General features: G+C 35.6%; 2 protein-coding genes across 10 annotated transcripts; one reads left to right on the top strand and one right to left on the bottom strand.

Moving 5' to 3' along the window:
* Nucleotides 1-1448: 1448 nt before the first annotated feature.
* Nucleotides 1449-8931, bottom strand: LOC122310839 (protein CHROMATIN REMODELING 35-like). 6 transcript variants are annotated; one of them, XM_043125029.1, is made up of 7 exons: nt 8578-8931; nt 8376-8449; nt 7200-7711; nt 5789-5983; nt 4583-4741; nt 2032-3788; nt 1449-1943 (listed from the first exon to the last, which is right to left on the bottom strand). In XM_043125029.1, the coding sequence occupies exons 2-7, from the start codon at nt 8422-8424 to the stop codon at nt 1940-1942; spliced, it is 2676 nt and encodes an 891-aa protein (XP_042980963.1). In that variant the 5' UTR covers nt 8425-8449; nt 8578-8931; the 3' UTR covers nt 1449-1939. The 6 variants fall into 6 exon arrangements, with proteins under 6 accessions (XP_042980963.1, XP_042980965.1, XP_042980959.1 ...); XM_043125031.1 differs by having other exon boundaries at nt 8606-8931; XM_043125025.1 differs by having other exon boundaries at nt 7200-7741; nt 8558-8930.
* A 2672-nt stretch (nt 8932-11603) lies between these two features.
* LOC122309713 (SUMO-activating enzyme subunit 2-like) lies at nt 11604-17990 on the top strand. 4 transcript variants are annotated; one of them, XM_043123300.1, is made up of 12 exons: nt 11604-11947; nt 12030-12096; nt 12207-12296; nt 12999-13082; nt 13168-13386; nt 13822-13923; nt 14484-14945; nt 15062-15291; nt 15959-16052; nt 16172-16354; nt 16554-16651; nt 17315-17990. In XM_043123300.1, the coding sequence occupies exons 2-12, from the start codon at nt 12064-12066 to the stop codon at nt 17658-17660; spliced, it is 1941 nt and encodes a 646-aa protein (XP_042979234.1). In that variant the 5' UTR covers nt 11604-11947; nt 12030-12063; the 3' UTR covers nt 17661-17990. The 4 variants fall into 4 exon arrangements, with proteins under 4 accessions (XP_042979234.1, XP_042979233.1, XP_042979236.1 ...); XM_043123299.1 differs by having other exon boundaries at nt 11604-12096; XM_043123302.1 differs by lacking the exons at nt 11604-11947; nt 12030-12096 and adding an exon at nt 12858-12910.
* Nucleotides 17991-18127: the final 137 nt, after the last annotated feature.

The raw sequence follows: 18127 nt of genomic DNA, 5'->3' as shown, positions 1-18127 counted from the left end.
TCAATAGTTGGATGTGCTTTCATCCTGCAAACCTTTGCTCTCTCTCCCGATCGGCCCGAAGGATGAGGTTGATGCTTAAAACTTTTAAGCTGAAAAATGCTCTTGTACATGGCCACAAAACTTTGGACTTGTCAGGACTATTGACATATGCAATATGGGGAAATAAGTTTCTTCATAAAACCAGAGCCATTTAACATTTGACTAAAGCTTCTTAACTTTTTGCAATGACAATTATTCACATTAACAGTCTTCGTTTCAAAGTCGCCATCCCCACAGTTTTGCATCTCACTCAAATTAAACCTTCGATGTCAACTCTTTCTGAAGCATGAAAGGTGTTCTTCCCCTTCGGGTGAATCAGCAGCAACCGATCTGTAAGTATACACTCTCTCTTTTGACCTGGTTGGAATGAAGGGCCATTTGCTGGGCGTTGCTGATGGGATGAGGTGAATTAGAATGGAAGATGCTCCCATCATATAGAGATTCCTTCCCCCACATGCTTAAATGTTATCCAAACAAGACTTTAGCATCGGCAGAACTCTTAATAGCGTTCCATGGACCACTCTCTGTGCTCAGGATTTAATTCACCATTTGACGTAAGAGTTTTCTTTTTCTTTTTTCTATTTTTCAGGGCTCCAACATTTTTTTAAGTACTCCCATTGATAATATCTCCAGGAGTTTCAGGGGCAGCATCTATTGGCTAAAAACCAGCAGCTTCTCGCCATCCAATTCGCATCTCTCTTTCGTCTATCTTCTTATCATCAACAAAAGAGCTTGTCTCCAGTTGCTGGATATTTCTCCATAAAATGAAAATTGTGGATGCATAAATACAAGACTCCCCACAAAACTTCTCTTGAACTATACAACTTTCTTTGCTTTTCAATATTAAGAGACCGTTTGGATTGAAAAATACTCTCAATTAATCTCATCTTATTATTACAATTTTTTAAAATTTCTACATAAAATATAATAAGCAGTTCAATTTTTTCAAATCTCAAAATAATAACAATATTAAAAAATAATATTCTAATGAGATTTTATTCAACTTTTAACTTTCATCTAAAACTATCTTATCTCATCTCACTATCCAAACCACCTCTAAATTTATTTTTATTTTATTTTGCACCCGAGATTAAGTACTACAGTTAAATCAATGTGTCCAGGAAGCTCAACCAGGAAATTTCGGGTAGTAGTAAAGGACTAGGAGGGTTTTTTTCTTCTTTTATTTGTAAGTAAAAAAAAAAAAAAGGCTACCTTCACAACAATTTTTATGAAAAGTTGAATACATGAAGACCATTAAAAGGGGGAAAAAAGATATAAATCTCTTATATATCTCTCGGAACCTAAACCAATATTCGGGCAGATATTTCCCCCCGGTATAAAAGGGCAAAAGGGAAGACGACTGGTATGGGAAAAAATACACAAGTTAATCTTCCTACTAAAACTTAGGATAGAGACACGCATCAATTCATCTTATTAATATCATTGGATAAATATATACAATACTATTTCTTGTACCCATTGATTCAGGGTACTCTCTTCTCAGTGAAAATGATAACAGATTAGGTATGGTACAGCTGCAGGTTGAAAAAATTTTCCTTGTTATGGAGGCTCTAAATAAAAACAAGTAACATGCTTCAAACAATTGGAAAAAAGAAAAAGAATGCCCCATTGTTCATGTACAGGAATTAGTGTATTTATCAGTAGAATGGTCTTAATGGTAAGTTAAAAACCAGCCAAGCAACAGGAAATTGTCACACACCATTAAGCATCTTCTCCATCTTAATTCCAGGCTCCCAAATGGATTTCAAAATTGGTGTTGCTTTCAACCAAGCATCTACCAAAATACTGAAGTATGAACAGATGAAGATTCTGACTCAGCCAGATAGAAGTAAGGTATAATTCAGCCTACTCCAGTTCAGACCTAGCACGATACTAGGATCTACCTGAAATATGTACAGAACAAAACTTAGAAACAATTTAATATTCGTACATGGCTCATGACAGTGGAAAAGGTTGAAAGTGCAAACTAACCTTCTGTACAGAACCCTTACATCTTCTCCTAACAGTGAACTTTCCAAGAAGATATCATCACACTCTTTCACGTCAACTGTCTCCATTTCAAAATCACGATAACCACAATACTCATTCCATTCAAACCACATCTTCGAAATTAATTCCTTCTTGAAGCAAGTGCTGTGATCTTCCTCTTCGGGTGAGTCAGCAGCTACCAATCGATATGCATAAACTCTCTTCTTTTGACCTGGTCGAAATGCACGACCTATTGCTTGGCGGGTCACCGATGGATTCAGATGAACGTCCAGAATTATTATGCGGGATGCCCCAACCAAAGATATACCCTCCCCACATGCCTTGATGGAGCCAAAGAAGACTTTGGCATCAGAAGAATTGTTGAAGCGCTCCATGGACCATTCACGTTGGTCAGAGCTTGATTCGCCTGAAATCATAAAGATTTCTCTTCCAGGACTCCATCCCTTCATCTTCACTGCTAATCTCTCTAGAAATTTCAAGGGTAGAAGGTACTGACTGAAAACCAGCAGCTTCTCTCCAGCTGACTCACATAAGCTAAGCATATCGAGAAAGAATTTTGCCTTCACTCCATCTTTTACATCTATTTTCTCTAACATCTCATCCACCAGATGATCAGCAGTAGCATGATTATCAGAGAAAGAATTCAGCTTTGGGTGAAGATAGATGGCACTCCCAACAGAACTTATCTTGAACTTCATCGCCAACTTTTTTACATTATTTGAAACTTCATGCTTCTGTCTGGAGCTTAAATTCAGTACCACAGTGAAATCAACAAGACCTGGAAGCTCGTCCAAGAAGTCCCCTTTATAATAGTGAAGGACTGTGCTGGTCATCTCGCGCAAATCTCGTATGACGGCCACTTTCCGCCTAAAATCTTTGTCCTTCTGTAAAGTGTGTTCAACCAAGTCATAGAAAGCTGCATCAGCACCTGCTTTGAACGGTCTTCTGATACCTGGTATATCTACTCTACTCATGATGCGCTTGACAACAGCTCGAGAGGTTTCCAACCGCAAAAACTTTGGTTGGACAAGATTCAAAATATTGAACACCTCTTTGACATGATTTTGGTAGAGGGTTCCTGAAAGTACAACTTTTCTGGGTGTCTGCACCTTTGCAAGGGACTGTAACACGTCAGTGTTCTCGTTTCGTGGAGTGTGCCCTTCGTCCAGAACAAGAATTGAAGGAGCCTTAAGAAGTATCTCTTGACATGAGGCAGAGATCTTGCTCGTTACATTGTCACAAACAATTGCCGAGAATTGTTTATAACCCAAGAAAAGGATACTCTTATGCTCTACCCACTGTTTCAGCACCTCAAGTTGCTGAGACCGATTATCAGCCTTGACAGTGTAAAAATCATACAGTGGAATATCCTCTACTTGCCATGTCTGGAACTCCTTTTTCCACGTAGCCAAGATTCCTTTAGGGAGAACAACCAGTGGTCTAGCATGTGGATACTTTCCCAGGAAACTTTGCATAAAACTGATTATCATAAATGTCTTCCCAGATCCGGGAGCATGGGCCAAGATGCAGCCTTGAGGACTATCACCCACCAAGTTGCTGACAAGAAAATTGAAACCCTCTACTTGATGAGGTTTCATTTGCTTCGTATGCCTTGGATGCGCAAATATTTCAGTTACCATCTGATCATCTTCAGAAAGTTTAACTCTGAATATCTCAGTTGAGTCTTTGTCTTTGGCATTCTGAGAATCGGGCATGTAAGTTCGGGTACTCCTTTTGACCTGAAATGAAAAGAAAAATACTTACCAAAAGTATATTGAATTCCCAAAAGAAGACAATTAGGTAACATAACCTCGATATGGGTTCAAGCAAATCCATTTAAGGCTCTAATTTCAGAACAAATATGCACAAGTTAACAGAACTTAAACTTGTTATTTAACATCAATGAACTAATCAACTTACGTCAAAACAGAACAATAATTATGTGATACCCCATATGATAAGAGGAAAGGTTGGTGGTGCATGAAATCCCACATTACTTGGTAAGGAGAAGTTCTTGCTCTTTATAATGTTCCAGTGGGGCTCCAATTGTGTCATTGACTAGTCCTTTTGGAGTATAGCCATAAGACATGTGGTCTGAGCTTTCCATTGAGGCATTACAAATGGTATTAGAGCCTATCCCAACCAGAAATGTGGGACTTGAGCTGTGCCACCTACGACATATGGGCCCGATGAGGCTGTCGGGAATTCAAGGGAGGAAGATTGTGATACCCCATATGATAATAGGATAAGGTGGGTGGTGCATGGGATCCCACATCACTTGAGATAGAAAAGTTCTTGCTCTTTATAATGTTCCAGTGAGGCTCCAATTGTATCAATGACTAGTCTTTTTGGAAAATAGGATATGCAGTTTGGGCTTTCCATTGAGGCGTCACAAATTATCACACAATTATTTAAATATAAAAAAGGACCACCAGTTAATACACCCGATTGTGATTTATTTCTGTTGAACAAATTAGCAAATTAAAGGAGTATAGTTATACAAAAATTGAATAAATGCACTGAAAGTCCTCACCTTATTGTACTGGAACTCAAATATAGTCTCAATTTCTCTGTCTATAACACCACAAATGCGGCAAACATAGCCAAGATCATCCTTTAAGACAAAAGAATGATCACAGTATTCCCCTCCTTCCTTCAATTGTTCATCCGATGAAGGATCTAAAGCAACATCCTAGTGAAAGCAGTAACAAATTAGTTCAATATTATGGTAAATAATATGAAGTGGTTCATACCAATTCCACATTTATAAAAAAGGATGCCTAGTTTCTAACAAGGTTGGATGACCGTGCAACCAATTTCTAGTCTTTTTGTAACGCAAAACATACACCACAAATCAAAAGCTAGATTTTTAGGATTGAGTTATTATTCATATTAACAAAGCTTACACAGCAATTTTGATTCTTGAAGCATAACAATAAGCAGAACATTTTTACTAAGCTTGTTCTAAAAATACATAAAAATTATAGTTTTTTTTATTGGCATCGGGTGCCCCAGAAAATTTCTAGTTTTAAGAACCAGAAGATAAACATACAACATGAAAAACAAGAAAAGAGCCTATGAAATGCAAAGATAACTAAGAACAAGTACAGGAAGAAAGGTTTCAGCATAGGAAATATTTTGGAATTATATTTAAAATAGCAGAAATAAACATACAGTTCAGCTACACTAAGGAGATTCCATCCAGCAGAACCACCTGGCAATGACTTCTTCGCAGAAAGATATTTTGCAAGATATGTTGGGAGAAATCATCTTCTTTAGTCTACAAAGATGGAAGTCGCCACAACCTTTTAACTAAATTCAACGTGAAAAATCTTGTCCTTGATCTCTAATCTACCACTTTCCCTTAAATTTAGTATTGATGCTTGTCTTTGATAAGTAAAAAAAAAAAACAAGCATCAATAGTATTGATGATTGTTAGTGGTGCCTAAATGGATTTGCATGTGATTTGCTATTTGGTTTGTAAAACCTTTCTTATCCACAGGTATGTATGACTTAACAATCCTAAAAATAATTAACATTATAAAAAATAACTTAATTTCAAAAATATTAGCAACAATATTAATCAAGGCACTGAAGTGAAGAATTATGACAAAATCAAAAGAAAAGGGTGGGAGAAAAAAGACAGGTCTATCTCATTTCAGAGAAAAATAAATTTGAATGAATAAACTAATAATGAAACAACCATGTATTTTATTGATGATGGCTAAACTTTTAATACCTTTGAACATTCTAGTGCCATCGTCATCTCCTTCCACATATCTTCCAGACCATCATCTTCAGAATCAGTCTGATGATTGTCTTCATCTTCTACACCAACATAAACACCCTTATCTTTCTTGATTTCAAGTTCAGCAATTGCTTCTTCTTGCTGAGCTCCACCCTTTCTGGCATGACCAAGAGGAACACGGAAATCCTACAAATAATTGTGGGGAAGGATTAAAATGTTATCGAAACAATAAATAACAATATCCAGAAAGTGCAAACATTGTGTCATTTCATAGGAAAAACTTTTCAAGGGAAAGGACCCACCAAGAAAAAAACTAGGAAAAAAAAAAAAAACAAAATCAGTAATACATCAAATTCACATTACAACACTAAATCACATGTAATTTTTCTTCATGGGAAATAGCCTGTGTAAAAGCTACAATCAGGCTGAAAGACAACTGCAGTTTAATTGAATCTGGCTCTAAGTTTCAAAGGTGCTGCTACTGGTCCTGGTGATCAGGCTTGCGCAGATATGTGCACTAACCCAAGTCAAAACAAACCATAATGAATGCCACGCTATCAAAGATGATACTTTTGAAGATTCCAGATGAGCAACTTGTAACCTCAATGGAAAACAAAGCGTAGAAACATAATTGCAGTGCGTACTGTATGTACACACTTCACTAAAACAACAAACTTCTAAACACCAAAAATGTTACTCACGAGAGGCATATTACTTACTCGTTTTTCAGAGTAAGCATGCATGGTAAAAATAAACATAAAAAATAACAGAATATAATCAATTGATACCACTAATAAAGGGGATAAAGTGGTTTTGGACATACTTTACAGTATATCACCCACATTATTTTGAATGAACTCCATCAGCTTACGGTTATGAGTATTTAAATTAAAACAAAAATTGCTACAATACATTACAAAACTCGTTTATTCAAGGTATGTTGCAAATCAAATTTAAATACATCCAACTTTTACACCACAAGACAAAGAAACGTGGTGAACAGGGCATAACTTGCAAAACCGTTGACTTACCTACACATATGGGCCTATAATTATTTATATTTTGTTTTAGCTTTCTAGAAAATACATGGAATACGGTAAGCCTAAGACTTGGTGGAAATAGGCTCACTCCAATCAACTTTTTTTAATTTAAAAGTACGTATATATATCAAACTTCAATAAGAACCAATTAAAGAAATTCTAGTAAAAGAATATAAAAATATTTCAAAAATTGGATAGGAAAAAGGTTTACTTATTGTTATCAAACGGTGATTTGTCCAAATTTAAATCAGTTCTTGTAGTTTGTTTAGTGTCTTTGCGTGTCAAGCATGTTTTGATTATTTCATTCATGTCTGCATCCTAAAACATGCAACTCCAGGATTACAAATGCAGGTCTGGCTTACCAAAAAGTCCTTCATGAGAAATTGTCCAGCTGGTCTTGGCAAGACAATCTCCTGAACAGGAACAAAAGTCTTCTGATGTACATCATCTTCCTCGTCTGAGTCAATAACTACAACAGGCGGTGCTACAGCTTTAACATAATTTGCCATATTGTCATCCTCCAAATCAATGACATTATTATCTGACAAGTGAGTAGCCCCATTACTAGGTTTCTCTTTTGCTTCCAAGAATGTATTTGAAAGTGTGGGATACTTTGCATAGTAAGGGTGCAGCATCTGCATCTTTCGAGCAATGAGGGCTTCTATATCTTTTGTAACACTTCCATATTTACCCGAGTCTAAGCTTTCCAGCAAGTTAGGGATAGCAAAAGGCTCGCAGTAATCAATAACTTCTGGGGAAGTCTTTGGTTTCTTCTGTTCAATATCATTAGGCATGCTTGCAGAGATGGCCATGTTTCCACACTCATTTACACTACCCGAAAACTTCAGTCTTTTATATCCCGTTTGGCTAAACCCTGATCTTGAAACACGTTGCGATGCATGAGCTATCACATGCACAAGCATAACAAAGCAAAATGAATGATAACATACAATAACAAAGCTTATTATTAAGAAAACTACAAACAGAGAGAGTGTGATGTGAAAAAGACTATCGGCCCATCTTTTCTAAACAAGCACGATATCCAAATAATGATAAATTAGTTAGTCTGATAAATTTTATGGAAAACAGGAAATAATGTGGAAGGTTACAATTTTTTTTATTGGCACCGGGTGTCTGGAACGTCCCGACTAATCCAGAGGTGTAGAGGACCTTGGCAAGAAATTTCCCTCAACAAGAAATTTCTCACAAGTGCACGTAGGATAATTCAAAAAAAAAAAAAATCCACCAGTCTATGGCCCTAGAGATTGTTTGCACACAGTCGAATAAAAATAGGTTTCAATGAAATGGGAAAGCACTGTTTCGAATCATTTTGGCACAAAACGTCTGTTATTGGATATTTTTTAGGAGAAAAATAATATATGTTCTGTAGTTCGCAAAATTAACCTCATTTTCATTTTAATCCAAAAATGGGTTTCCCCTTATTTCCAAGTATAACAGAAAAGTTACAAGAAATGGTGATACCGGGTCCAAATTATGTAAAATACAAGTGATTAAATAAGGACATGCAGAGACAGTACCAGTCATAGTGGTGTGATTATTCGGAAACACTTCAACCATTGGCTCCATGAAGACCCCCGAGTTCGAGAAAACGCTGAGGAGAGCAAAATAGTGCATTGCTTATTTTTGTTAACCAGAAACAATTCTTTTAACAAAAGGAAAATAAAATAAGAAAGCCCACAATTCGAAACAGAAAAATAACCTGAATTTTGTAATCGAAACCTGAATTTGGAGCGATTATTTGACTCACATATGCTTCAGTCCGAGAAGGGTCTCTTTCTTCCTCGCAACACAGTCGGAGGGAGGGAGAGAGAGATAGAGACAGAGACAGAGAGAGTGGGAGGGTAAACGGTAAACGGCTCCGGATGGAAATCCTATAACTACTCACTCCTTTGTTGGTGTCCTGGCGAGGTTTCAACTTTCAGGAAGAGCGTTTTCTTCTTCTTCTTCTCCTCCTCTCGAACAGGGAGAGGCTGCAAACTCACTGTAGAAGGCAACGAAGAGACGAGAAAGGGATAAAATTTTGTGTATCTCGCTCGGACGTTTTATGATTTTAGAGTCAGTTAGTGACGGAATTTGATTGGTTGATTGGGGGTTTTGTGCTGAGCAAATGGAGATTGACCAAGTGGAGAAGGAAAAGTCGTTGGCGCCATCGAATGGCGAGTACTGCTTAAACCGTAAACGCGAGGAATTAGGTGCTCGCTTATTGGGGCCCACGACTCTTCCGTCGTGTTTGGCTGTTCGGAGCAGTGTACTCCGGTCCCCGGACAAAGCTACCCTTCTGACTGACTTCTTTGGCAACCTATAAATTTTTATTTTTTGACCTTTCGGTATTTATTTATTTATTCTCTCTTTTTTTATTCCACCTTTCAGTAATTATTTTCCTTGCAATTTACACCTACCACAATAAATTATCTTCCCTTCTTTTTACTTCATCCATAAATATATAAATATATTAAGTAATGTTATTTATTATTTTATAATATATGATTAAATGATTAATAATTATTTATTATATTTTATTTATAAATTTATTATCTAATATTATAGCATAAAAATGATTAAAATAATAATAAAATAAATTTTTTCGACAATAAAAAAACTAACGAAACAATCCGATAACAAGTGTTCAACGAATCAAGACATACGAGAATATCTGAAACATAAGTCTTAATTTGACCAAAGATAACGGAATAAACGTATGGACAGTATGCGAACTGCGAAGTGCCAAAGGACAATGTAGGGCGCCCCTAGTGTATTTCTAATATTTTTTAAACGTATTTAAATATTTAAAAAACATTTTGTAACTATTACGAAAATATAAAAATTAAAACACGAGAGGTCAGGAGAAACTATGGGATGACTTCCAGACAAGCCATGTGTCCTTTATGGATACCAAGTATTTGCTCCTGCTAGAGATCTACCAATTGTATGGTTAGACGTGCCAAGACAATACATTGATATCATAATTCGTTGAACTTTATAAGTATTTAATATATTTTAATTAAAAAGATAAATTTTAAATTTTAAATCATATAAATTAAATATTATCATTTAAGTGATGTGAATGATGTATCTTATATACCAATTTGATAATATAATAACTCAAAATCAACGAACAGATATCTTAAATATTGCTCATTTAACGTTTTCGTTTCTTTGAATTTCAATTTATCATGTTTTAGATTAATTTATTTATTTTGAGTCTATTTAGATAGTGAAAATATTTCATCTCATCTCATCATTATAACTTTATCAAATTCTTATACAAAATATAATAAACAATTCAATTTTTTTAAATCTCAAAACAATAATAATATTAAAAAATAATATTGTATTTAACTTTTAATTATTTTTTAAAATTATTTCATCTCGTCTCGTCTCGTCTCATTATCCAAATAACTATTTTATGTATTCTTAGGCCTTGTTCTAGCAATAATTTGACATGTAGAAAACAAGCTCAATTTGACAACTAAAACCAGCAAGGTTCTTAAAGTCTAAGACAAATATCTACATCAAGACTTGTAAAAGCAATTCTCTCCTTTTAGCCCACAACTTGCCAATACAGGAAGTTTTAAAGGTAATTAGTTGTGGAATATAATAAAAAGCATGAGTATTTGTTTGAATATGCAACAAAAGTGAAAAAAAGATAGGTAATATTTTTCAATTATTTGTGCATTAAACTAACCAATTAGGTAAGTGAATAAAATATTATTTAATATAGAAGATAGTTTAGGATGGCACTTATTGATGAGCAATCATATTCTAATATGGATTAGGAAATCTTAGTCAACATGTGGGTTATATGTTTAGGTGCAAATGCTTCCATATTTTCAATAATAAAAGTAAAGTAAGGTGTGTGTGCAAAACAAAAAAAAAAAGTAGTGGGATTCCATAACCAATTATATTTAAAAAAGAAGAGAAATTTTATTTACAGTCCCTCACTTAGGATTTATATGTGCAGACCTTTTATTAAAAGAGAAAAAATATCATTTTAAGAGAGATGTTTTAATAATTTTAAAAAATTTTAAAAATAAAATTATCTATACCTGCATTGCAATTCCCATTTGAAGATTGTACGTAGCATTGCTAAAAAAAAAAGGATCTATTAGGCCACCGATAGTGGTTTTCGATAATTATTATTGAGCAAAAAATTTATAAAATTAATTAAAAATACTTTCTTAATAATAAAATAAAATAAAATAAGAATCCGTAGCTTTTATTGAAATACATTATCGATAAATTTAATTTTTTAAAATTTTAAAATAATAATATTAAAAAATAATATTTTAATAAAATTTTATTTAATTTTAATTTTTTATTTAAAATTATCTTGTCTTTTATCTAAATTCAAATCAGAACTTACTTTAATAATTAAAATAAATTATTAGTACAAAGAGTAGATAATTGATTTTATCTCTTATGGAAAAAAGAGAAGATAACGAAGCCGTCTATTATACGTGTCGAAAAAAGAGAGAACATGTGATAAATGTTTCACCTGTAACAATGGATAATTTATTGATAAAATAAATGCTTTTAAAAATGTATGGATTTTCATCTCATCGGTCATTTCAACAATAACACAAGTAAAAAGTAACGCACACATCATCAACTCCCAATTTTCTCATCTTTGAAAAGTAAATTTAAACTTTTATCTAATTAATTTATTTCGCGAGAATTTAAATTAAAAAAAAAAAAAAACAATCTTAAAAAACACGAAGGCTGCCTCCAAGGTCCGAACGATTATCCATCCGAGCGAGCGAGACAGGAGGTAAGAGTACAGACTACGGAGTGGAGACTCGGGAAAATAAAAATGCCAACTCCCAAACACCACCTCAACTCAGACCATCGACAGTGAAATCCACGCCTCCGTTTGAGACAGAGAGAGAGAGAGAGTGAGAGAGAGAGAGAGAGACTGAGAGATAGGAAGAGCGTCTTGTAAACTTGAATCACTTTTTGCTCACCCCTACTATTTATCTTTTTTCCCTTTTTATTTGGCGCCTCGGCTTTGCTGCTGCCCTCTTTCCACGAAGGCTACGGTGATGACCTCTTAGATTCTGCCGACCATCACCATCTTCCATTCACGTCCCGCGTTCGGTTCCCCACAACCCTTCTCTCTCTCCTTCTCTTTCTTATGCTACATAATATCAACGTTTCGTATTCCAATTTCGCAGTCACTATTCTTCGTCTCTGTCTTCTCCTCCTACCATGGCTTCCCAGCAGCAGTTATCTGCCATAAAGGTACACCAGAAAATACCCCCGGGGGGGCAAAACCCTATGTGGTTTGATTTTAAATTTCTCTCCGAACTCTGATTGAAGTAAGTTTTGTGGGTTTTTTTGGGGCTTTGTAGGGCTCGAGAGTGCTTATGGTCGGGGCAGGCGGTATCGGCTGCGAGCTGCTTAAGACTCTTGCTCTCTCTGGTTTCCAAGATATTCATATTGTGAGTATATTTGACTTTTGCTATTTTTATCTTCTTATTTCTTACATTTTTATGGACTCTTATGGATGGGTTTCTTTGTACTTTGCTTTCTGTTGCTTGTACTAGGGTTTTGTTATTTGAGGGGGTTCTAGGGTTTATACGGTGTAATTCGTGTGTTCCACGTCTCATTTTCCAGTTGATTGAAGTTGATGTGATCTTCTTCGGAGGGTTTAGTGGTTGCTTGGGGTTTCTCTGACGGTGGTTATTGAAAATTGTAACTTGAGGTTTGGGAAATTTGATTTTCTAGTTTGTTCTTATTTTCCTATTGAAATCAATGGCAAGGAGGGAAGAAAAGTTCTCATGGTCTCTTTAATCTTTTCCCCATGCATGCTATGCTGTATATGATCATGAATTTTGTAAGCTTGGATTTCCCACTTGGTTCTGTGTATACAAAATTTTATTTATTAGTAGTTCGCGTGTGGTAGTTACAGACAAATGAGCCTAAGGCTCGTGATTATTAACTTCATTAGCAGTTGAACCGACTCATTTATGTGTTGTTGTTCATATATGGTATTCAACTAGTTAGTTTGAGCCCTGACTCCCCAGTTCAGCACAGGATTGTCAAGCTTGACATGGTGGGAAATCCTTCATCACTTACTGTTATTCTGTCTTCTTTGTCTCCTGCGTCATTTTTCTTGTGCATTTGTTAATGCTAATTTGCAGATTGACATGGACACCATAGAAGTGAGCAACCTCAACAGACAATTTCTATTCCGGCAATCACATGTCGGGCAATCCAAGGCCAAAGTAAGTACATCTTCAAAATCCTGCAGTAATTTTTTATCATGCTGGCACTTCATTTGTACATTCTTCTCATAGAATATTCCACCAGGTTGCTCGGGAAGCTGTCTTAAAATTTAGGCCTCACATAAAAATTACACCATACCATGGAAATGTCAAGGATCCTGACTTTAACGTGGACTTCTTCAAGCAATTTAATGTTGTTCTGAATGGACTTGACAACTTAGATGCGAGGCGACATGTGAATCGACTATCCTTGGCAGCTGAAGTCCCTTTGGTTGAAAGTGGAACAACTGGCTTCCTTGGACAGGTGATCTACTATCTTATAGATGTCTGAATTATGTTATCTAATGTTATACTAAAACAGCTCTATGATATGGAATTTATTCAATTATGTTTTTTTGTCTGATATCTTTCCTTCTTCCATCATTGTATTGGCCCTATATTTATACGTGCACACAAAAAATTCAAAAAGTGCATTTCTTAGCTCACACAATCCATGCAAATCACAACTCTAATTTATGTTGCCAGAGATGTTTCGATCAAGGAAAATTACATTCTGGCCACATTTATAGCATCTGTAGTGTTCAAATGGATGGTTTGCTTATGACAACTGTATGGTAATTTTTTTGATCGAACAATTGTGTGGTAATTATTCTGTGCAGTCAACTTGTAGCATACTAGATTGCTGTTCCTTCACTGACTATGGTTAATTTTTCTTCTTTTTATTAATTTGTGGAAGCAGGTAACTGTACATGTGAAGGGAAGAACAGAATGCTATGAGTGTCAGCCAAAACCCGCCCCAAAAACATATCCTGTCTGTACCATTACCAGTACTCCATCAAAGGTATTTCACATTTTTATTGGTTGTCATTGTCTGGTTTTTCAGTAACTGTTTCTTTATGTTTGTATTAGAAAATAGGAGCCTTTAGTTGGCAGTAGTTAGCCGTGAACTAGAACTAATACTTTTTTGCTAGACAGTGCATTAATGCATAGTTGAGTTCTTATAGAAGTAGTACTTACTGCTGAAATATTTTTTGATTTGTGAATTCTTAAATGAGAATTCCTATAATAATGAACATATGACATAGGGGGTGGGAGGCAAAGCTGCATTTGAGAGGCATCTGAGGAACCAAGAACAAGAGACATGAAAGCTTTAACTGGCAACTTCTAATTTATTTTGACCACAGTTTCTTTGGACTTTAAATAGATTTTTGTCTGCAAATGCAGTTTCCATTCTAATTGAACAATTAACTCAAAAAATGCATAATCTTGAACCATTTCTACAAGCTTAGAGTAATTAAATTTTTTGTTTGGTAAATGATGTCAGAAGGGTTAAATGGCTCATCATCCTGATCATTCTCCAGATAAGTCCAGGTCTATGACATCTTCCTTTAATTTTTGCAGTTTGTTCACTGTATTGTTTGGGCAAAGGACCTTCTTTTTGCAAAGTTATTTGGAGACAAGAATCAGGAGAATGATTTAAATGTGCATTCTACTGATGCTGCTAGCTCATCAGAACAGGCAGAAGATGCATTTGAACGTAGGAAAGATGAAGATATTGAACAATATGGAAGGAGAATATATGACCATGTGTTTGGTTATAACATTGAAGTAGCTTTATCCAATGAAGAGACATGGAAAAACCGTAATAGGCCAAGACCTGTATATAGTAGGGATGTTATGCTCAATGGACTGGCTCAACAGAATGGAAATATTTCTGATAAAAACTGTGCAATGGATGACCCGTCATCAGTATCTGCTATGGCATCTCTGGGAATGAAGAACCCACAAGATATATGGAGCCTCATGGAAAATTCTAGAATCTTTTTGGAGGCTTTCAAACTATTTTTTGTGAAGAGGGAGAAGGTTTGGCTTGAACAATTGGCTGTATTCGTATGAAGCTCTTAAATCATTTTTAATCTTTCTCATGCGAATTACATTCTTTGTATTTTTATTTCTTATTCTTCTCTGTGGGCAAGCAGGAGATTGGGAACCTGACTTTTGACAAAGATGATCAGTTAGCCGTGGAATTTGTTACCACTGCTGCAAATATAAGGGCTTCTTCTTTTGGAATCCCTTTGCATAGCCTTTTTGAAGCTAAAGGTATTGCTGGTAATATTGTCCATGCTGTTGCAACAACAAATGCTATTATTGCTGGGTTGATTGTAATAGAGGCAATCAAGGTGCTGCAAAATGATACAAACAACTATAGGTGTGCACAGTTTTTGTTCTTCTCTATTTGTTTGTGGTTCTATTGAAATATGTTTTTTCCTTTAGATTTTTGTATGAATGTATTCTCCCTATTGCTGTGATGGTGAAAGCAATGGTCTTGCAGTTTTTGTTTCGTGTGGATTCATGTTCATTGAGTTGCAGTTATTTGTGGCTGCCTTGCCTTATTTGTTAATGAGCCTTTAGGATCTGAATTCACGGTCACATACCCACACGCATATGTTTCATTAAAGAAAATGTTACTTTTGCTGATCCCCAGCTTGTAAAAAATGGAAAAGAAGATGCTGTATACATAATGATGCAAGTAAATTCATGGTCATCCATTCAAGTGATTTGTCTTTGGTTGGCTTGAGTTTAGGGTTTAAGGGGAAGGTTCTACTTGCAAAGCCCATTGGCATATTTTGTTTCGTTCAAGTGTGTAAAATAGTTTCAATCCCAGGATAATGTAAATACTACTGTTAATAATTTTTAGATTAAGAACTTATGAAGGGCACCGATCAATATGGAAATTTTGATTGCCTGTTTACCATGTTAAATGCTGATGAGGTACTGTTTCTGGAGACCAATTTATAGTATGAGCTGAGTAGCATTTTTCCCCTCAATTTATTCTCGTGGCTGCTTGCCTCTGATCTGACTGGGATGTTATATAGGATGACATATTGTCTAGAGCATCCAACAAGGAAGATGCTGCTGATGCCAGTGGAACCATTTGAACCTAACAAATCTTGCTATGTTTGTTCAGAGGTATGTTAGATCTGTATTCCTCTTCCCCTCCACTCCCACATTTAACTTTGTTATTTATTTTTAATTGCCATGTTATTCTCAATTGCGATGTGCTCATATTCGATATGACTTGAAAATAGACACCACTAACGCTCGAGATCAATACTCACCGTGCAAAATTGCGAGACTTTGTTGAAAAGATCGTTAAGGCCAAGCTTGGGATGTACTTTCCACTTATTATGCATGGGCCGGCACTTCTTTATGAAGTTGGTGACGATCTTGATGAAGACATGGTAGCAAATTATGCAGCCAATCTCGAGAAGGTATATTTCTTTCTTTCTGATTAATATTCACTTGTCGTTCGTTCTGAACGTCTTTGTTCTCTCTCTCTCTCTCTCTCTCTCTCTCTCTCTCTCTCTCTCTCTCTCTCTCTCTAATTTAAATTCAGGTGCTGGGCTATCCCTACTCTATATCACCAATAAAACTCTTGTTTACTGATAAAAAAAAAAAATTCACATTCAGGTGCTGTGTGAGCTCCCTTCTCCAATTACTAGTGGGATTACCATCACAGTTGAGGATCTAAAACAGGAACTTACTTGCAATATTAATATCAAGCACAGGTTTTTCTTTACCTCATGTATATGTTCGAGTATAAGCTTCCTATCGAATGTGTGAAGTCCTTGTTCGGATTCACAATTTTCCCAACTATGGGGATGGCTTCAATTGACATTTCAACTTTTGGCATTTGTTTTCAGATGTTATTTGTCAAATATTTATACTTTCTGATGATTTAGTTTACTTTTATATGCATAGCTGTTCTGATTTATTTTTTTTTATAGATAGATACTAAATATGTGCATATAGAATTTGAATTTAGTTTGTGGATACAGGGACTCTGCACCAGAACCTTTTTGAATAAATTCTGTGAAATGGTATTTTTGTGAGTAAGTTATGTTATGAAAATAGATTTGTGGCTTAAATTAGTCTCAGTTTTGAAGTGACAAACAGAATGATTTTACTTTGTTCTAGAAGTCACTTTTTACCAGGCATTGCTTGGAACTTTGCCTTTAACATGTAAGATGTGTGGGTGGGTTGTGTAATCAAACTTCAACTTGTAAACTATGATAGTAAATTGGCGTAATTGGTACTTTTTTTTTGTTTTGGGGGGGGGGGGGGGGGGCGTTATCAAGTTTGTGGTCCATATGAGTGATCTACTTACTAAATTCTTTCTGTATACATATTTACTTATCAAAAAAATTCTGTATGCATATATATTCTGGCAGAGAGGAATTTGATGAAGAAAAGGAACCCGATGGAATGCTTCTCTCTGGATGGACTCAATCTTCTTCGGTGGAGAATGATGATAACAAGTCTATTGGCAATGGTGGGAGCACATCAAATGCAGCACAAACTGTGCCAGATGATTCTGAAAAGAATGATGAGATGGGTAGTGTTCCTTCGGGGAAGAAAAGGAAACTGTCTGAGGTTCCTGATGCTGCTGCTCAAGATTTTTCAAGTGTTACTGATGGAAGTAGAAATCACAAGAAATTAGAAGTGGTTGATGACGATGATGACCTTCTCATGCTTGACGCTGATCCAGGCATTAACAAGAAGAAAAGGTTGCAATAGTCCTTGCTTGGGCTTAATTCTCAGGGGTGCATCTTACATCCTAATTTTGTACGATTAGGGAGATATGGTGATTCTTTTGGTGATCATAATGGTTGTTTTAGGTCTCAATATTTAGTCTTTTGCTTGAGTTAGACACAATTAGTTGGTCTCTCCATTCCCTTGTATGGTTTATATGGTAGCAACGTGTATTTTCCTAGCTAAATTAACTAAAGGTTAGTTGGACTGTAGCATTGATGGAGATTGACCCAAACGAACTCGGTGATTGACTTAATGACCATAATGTTACAACTTTCTCAGGAGCAATTTGAGACTTTATTTTTGGGACAGCAATCTTTGAGTGCATGTAATATTTCTTTTTAAATCATAAGATGCAAGGTAGAAACCTTTTGTGGCATCAAGAGGCACTAAAAGTAGCATTCAATTCTCGTCCAGCTAGTGGAGAAGATGCTCATCCATGATATGAAAAT

The sequence above is a fragment of the Carya illinoinensis genome, chromosome 5, assembly GCF_018687715.1.
Source record: "Carya illinoinensis cultivar Pawnee chromosome 5, C.illinoinensisPawnee_v1, whole genome shotgun sequence".
NCBI classification, from domain to species: Eukaryota; Viridiplantae; Streptophyta; class Magnoliopsida; order Fagales; family Juglandaceae; genus Carya; species Carya illinoinensis.
The sequence above is the reverse complement of the archived record's forward strand: the minus strand, read 5'-3'. Positions and strand labels throughout refer to the sequence as shown.

Bases quoted from the DNA above. Each gene is read 5' to 3' on its own strand.
- LOC122310839 (XM_043125025.1), bottom strand. From the start codon at position 8,424: ATGGAGCCAATGGTTGAAGTGTTTCCGAATAATCACACCACTATGACT. The intron at 4,742-5,788 runs GTATTAAAAGTT...TGCTTTCACTAG, and splicing joins TGGCACTAGAATGTTCAAAG to GATGTTGCTTTAGATCCTTC. The intron at 3,789-4,582 runs GTGAGGACTTTC...TTTTCATTTCAG, and splicing joins TTGAGTTCCAGTACAATAAG to GTCAAAAGGAGTACCCGAAC.
- LOC122309713 (XM_043123300.1), top strand. From the start codon at position 12,064: ATGGCTTCCCAGCAGCAGTTATCTGCCATAAAG. The intron at 13,387-13,821 runs GTGATCTACTAT...TTGTGGAAGCAG, and splicing joins CAACTGGCTTCCTTGGACAG to GTAACTGTACATGTGAAGGG. The intron at 16,053-16,171 runs GTATGTTAGATC...ACTTGAAAATAG, and splicing joins CTTGCTATGTTTGTTCAGAG to ACACCACTAACGCTCGAGAT.